This window comes from Sinocyclocheilus anshuiensis, unplaced genomic scaffold, assembly GCF_001515605.1.
Source record: "Sinocyclocheilus anshuiensis isolate Anshui unplaced genomic scaffold, SAMN03320099.WGS_v1.1 scaffold689, whole genome shotgun sequence".
Classification (NCBI taxonomy): domain Eukaryota; kingdom Metazoa; phylum Chordata; class Actinopteri; order Cypriniformes; family Cyprinidae; genus Sinocyclocheilus; species Sinocyclocheilus anshuiensis.
In genome coordinates, this window is record NW_015536490.1 from 249,466 (window position 1) to 254,504 (window position 5,039).

Genomic DNA, 5,039 nt, shown 5'->3' on the forward strand with positions numbered 1-5,039 from the left:
CTGAATCATTCGTCAAAGCGCAATGGATTGTGGGCAATATTAGCCATTAGAGTGTGTACGAATCCACACTTAAAAAAATCTTCCCAAAATAGTAGACCATCTGGGGACTTTTGGCATACTCTTTTCAACATACTATGCTTTGGGACCATAGGGGACACACTTATTCTAATCTCACATACTATTTCGGATGGATAGTATGAACATTGAGACGCAGGGAAAGTGTGCCACACAAGTCCTGAAAAGTGAAGCCAAAACGTTTTGATCGGCCACAGGTGGCCCACCCTCTCCATGTAATCTAATGGGGCATGAGACAAATTAAAGAGTTACACTTCAAATCAATTTTTTCCAAAGATGGTTTTTGTCATTTTATTTTTTGTCAAGTGTTTGTTGTTGTTTTTTTGTTTGTTTTTTTATAAGTTTGGTTTTAGTTACTTATCTGATGCTATAAAAATGGGAGTGTGTCGTCATGATTGACTGACAGTATACAATATTTAAAAATTAACACATTAATATATGACTATATGATTAGTATTTACCTAATTTTAACGCTTGTCGTACTGCAATCAGCAGGCATCAAAATTGTTTGCAATCACATGATTCTGATGACAGGCAAAATTCAGATGAGAACAGGAAGTGAAAAGCAGAATGGATGAGATGAAGGAAAGTCTGTACTGTACTGGTTTAGACACTATTACAAGAGAAAGGTATAAAGAGAAAATCACAACATATGTTGGACGTGATCCTTATGTTATGAAGAGGAGCGATTTTTCAACTAAATTGAAATACTTGCCTGCCATCAAGGCGGTGGATATTGGCTAAGCAACTAACCCTGATTGCAAACAAGCTAGAAAGTGAATCCCGCATTTATATGAGGCATGCGGGATATGTCACTCCTGAAACTTTGCTGCATGTGCAGGGTATGTGGCCTTTGGTCCTGTTAGCATGCAAGTAAAACAAAACTTTTATTCAAATTCTGAATTGATTATAGCCAAGAAAGCGCGCAAATAGCGCTTCCATATAATCACTAAAAAGCTGTCACACTTCAATTTATCACAATCTCACAATGTTCTGTTATAATCAATGAAGCAAACTGCACATATAATACCTTATTTACATCGTGTCTATGTGTGGCGTTTGAATACTATGAATTCGGACATACTACTCGCCTCACATACTGTTTTTCACATACTAGATATATTAGGGAAGTATGCGATTTCAGACACAGCATATGTATGTAACAGTCAAAATATTTTTTGCCCTGCAAAATATTGATTTTTCAAAGTTGTAAAGTTTTGGAGTATATTTTACAAGAAAATACTATTTCAGTCTTTCTACTTCAAATTTTCATATTTAATTTAATGTGTTATTTGCTGTTTCTTTGTTATTAATTTACTAGCATTTACTTGAAAATTACTAGCAATTTCTGAATTCTACACCCATTTTCTTCAGTGCGGAAACATGCAGAATGAGCGAGTGTGTAGGTAACTGATATGATCGTCATGACGTGATATGATAAGTGATATGGTCATTTAAATTTATGAATTAAAATTAACTTGGATATTTTTGAGAGATAGTAAAACACTTCGAGGTAGTGTGATCATAATGAAGAAAAAGTTTAATGATTAATATTTGAAAAAACATTTGAATGCCGAATCAAAGTCAGTGTAATATGACTAGATCATTTCTTCTACGGGAACTAGCTTTTTTTTTTCTTGGGCATCTTTACTTGTCATTGGCTCTACGAATTGTCCCAAAAAATCTCATTTATAAAATATTTTATATTATAAATGTAGGAATATATTCTATTTTTTAAATACTTTCAGGTAATATATTATTATGTAAATAAAAGGCAACTTGTGTACTTAAAAGAGTCAATTTCCACGACTTTTTTTTACACACATTTTCTTTTTAAATGTGCACTTTGTAATAAAGTTTTACTTCATTGCAAGTAACATTTTTTAAGTAACATGCAATCAGTTTGCACTTAAGTGTTTCCCTTTTCAACTAAATTATATTATTTCCATAATGAGTATTCTTTTTTTTATACTATCCTGTGTAGCATACTTCTTTTTCTCAAGGGTATGCTTTTATGTTCATAGTATTTGATTTGTATGTACTATTGATTAGTAGCAAATGCACAGCTGCCTGCAGTTTTTTTAAATCATGGAAATACAATGATCATAAAATTCTGATGAAAAGTTAAAACAAATCTTTTTTTCTCTCGTTTGCAGTTTATTTATTTTACTCAATACACCGCTGAAAATGGAAGCTTTTTCATAAGCAGTCTTGTTACATAAGAGCTTCTTTGTTTATCATTCACTTTTATTTTTAGTATGCAAAAATACTTGATATTTCCCACTGTCAGCAATGTAAAACTTTATACCATTCCTCCACCCCACTGAAAAATTCACTTGAACTGTTTAAATAGGACAATCAAAGACATGGTCTATGTTCAGAATAGCATACTACCATACCACTCTTGATGTTTTGTTTTGTTTTTGGTATATAGTTTGTATTCCGTGCATAGTGTGTAATACCTGGATGGCCATTTGCCAAAATATGCAGTGTACAACCAAAGCATACGGCACAGAATACTGTATCCCACAATGCAGTGTACCATATTTACATGATAAACATGCAATATAATGAGGTCATGTGACAACAATGTAGCATAGTACTGTTTGGGACATGTAATGTTGCATATTTCATACTGTTTCACATACTATTCTATATAAACCAGTATACAGTAGTGTGCAGTATGCTAGTATTCCATTCTAAACATAGCCATTTACTGTTCACCATTGATTTTTCAAGTACACATCCCAACATTTTTGACTCACGGATGCAGTCCGTTATAAAGATTCTTAATGTACATCTACACTAGCTTTAAAATAGTTCACTATGCTCTGAAAAAGAAGGTATAATAAACTCTTCTTTAAAGCTTTGGATCTGTTAATTCATCTCGTCAAATGTTTTTGACAGAATTGATGGCCATGATGTGAAACATGAGGTATCCTGGTACTGGATGGTTGATTTAAACTGCATAGGAACATACGTGTCAACCTCTTTTAGACATACAGTATATATATATATATATATACACGATCAACAAAACCCAAAACACAATATCTATCCACGCGGTTACTGTGGAAGCATGGGAGCAGCCTGAGATGGGACAAGGGAGCAAGTCCTCTGATTGTTCATCTACTGTCCAGGCACGTACGGCCAGCTGATGGAGCTTCCAGAGAGCTGCATGTCCCGGATAAGCGTCTCGATTGGCGTCTTGCCAACCAGCCGCATGAAGAAGAGTTGAGAGATGAGGTTGGCAGGAACGGCTCTCAGGGCGGGCAGTCGCAGCAGGAGTCGGCCGAAGCGCTGCGGCTGACCTGGATACTGCATGCGCTCATACTCGGTCAGGGCCACCTGTGCTTTCTCCTGCAGGCTCTCGATGTGCGCCGGATCTGACAGGCCACATGCGTCTGCAGGAAACACAGAGTTTACAATACAGCTGCAAGTGAAATCCTAACAGCTCATGTGATGGATATTTGGCAATGTTATCTTCTTTCTGAAAAAGACAAGCTTCAAAAAGAGCAGCACTTGTCCTGACTGAGCCTCTTAACTTTTTAGAAATCTGTGAACGACTTCCTAGAGAATTAAAATTTGTCAGCAGACTGATTTTCCAACTAACTAGAATTTTACATTTTGAAAAGTGTGGCTGTGCAAAACCCACTGCAACTAAGGTGTTCTGAGTGGTTTTAGCACATTGCTATACCTTTATTAACATGTTATGTGTGGGTTTTAGCATTTTGCTATACCTTTACTAAGGTGTTATGAGTGGTTTTAACATGCTGCTATACCTTTATTAGTGTATTCTGAGCAGCTTTAGCATGTTACTATTGCCATGTGTGTTATGAGAGGTTTTAGCATTTTGCTTTGTCTTTACTAACATGTTTTGGGTGGTTTTAGCATTTTGGTATCCCTTAACTAACATGTACTTTTAACATGTCGCTACGCATTTAATAACATGTTATGATACGTTTTAGCATTTTGATATCCATTTAGTAACGTGTTCTCAAGTTTTAGCATTTTGCTATACTTTTGCAAACATGTTCTGAGAGGTTTAGCATGTTGGTATGCCTTTACTAACGTGTTATGAGTGGTTTTAGCGTGTTGCTATTGTTATGTTGATATGCGTTTAATGTGTTATGAGAGATTTTAGCATTTTGCTTTGTCTTTACTAACATGCTCTGAGAGGTTTTAGCATTTTGTTATGCCTTTAATAAAGTTCTCAGAGATTTTAGCGTTTTGCTATACTGTAGCAAACATGTTCTGAGAGGTTTAGCATGTTGTTATGCCTTTACTAATGTGTTCTGAGTGGTTTTAGCAAGTTGCTATGCCTTTACTAACGTGATTGGGTGGTTTTAGCATATTACTATGCTTTTACTAACATGTTCTGAGTGGTTTTAGCATTTTGCTATGCCTTCTTTAACATGTTTTGAGTGGTTTTAACATGTCTGATACGTTTTAGCATTTTGCTATGTGCTATGGCTGTACTAATGTGTTCTGAGAGGTTTCAGCATGTTTATATGCATTTAAGGTGTCTTCTAAACAGTTTTATTATTTTGTTATGTGGTTAAAATATTCTTGGTAAGTTTAGTAAGTTGCTATACAATTTCTAGGATAATTTGGGTGGTTGCGATTTGGTTACACATTGATTCAAGTCAAAATATTTTACCCTAAAAGTCAGAGTTTCTATGATGATCATATATATTGGTCCCTCTCTGAATATACAAGTCTATGGAATTTTGTTCCATCCGGCAGGCGAAAATGGTACACATGATAACTTAAAGTACTACCACAACTCTTCTCAAAAACAGTGTCTGTAGTACAAATGACGTGGTAAGCAGTGTTGGGTAGGGTGACCATACGTGCCATTTTCCCAGGACGCGTCCTGGCCAGGATTTCTATATTGCCTAAAATATCTAGGTTTTGGCTTTGTTTGCGTGTGCAGACCGATCGGTGTATGACATCAAAGTACC

General features: G+C 35.5%; 1 protein-coding gene across 1 annotated transcript in view; it reads right to left on the reverse strand.

Moving 5' to 3' along the window:
* Positions 1-2,226: 2,226 nt before the first annotated feature.
* The window catches only part of LOC107685149 (nuclear receptor subfamily 2 group F member 6-like), a 12,675-nt gene continuing 9,862 nt past the window's right edge, over positions 2,227-5,039 (reverse strand). Inside the window, exon 5 of the mRNA XM_016481670.1 lies at positions 2,227-3,479. Coding sequence (XP_016337156.1) covers positions 3,205-3,479 — 275 coding nt within the window. The 3' untranslated portion in view covers positions 2,227-3,204. The remainder of the gene's footprint in view (positions 3,480-5,039) is intronic.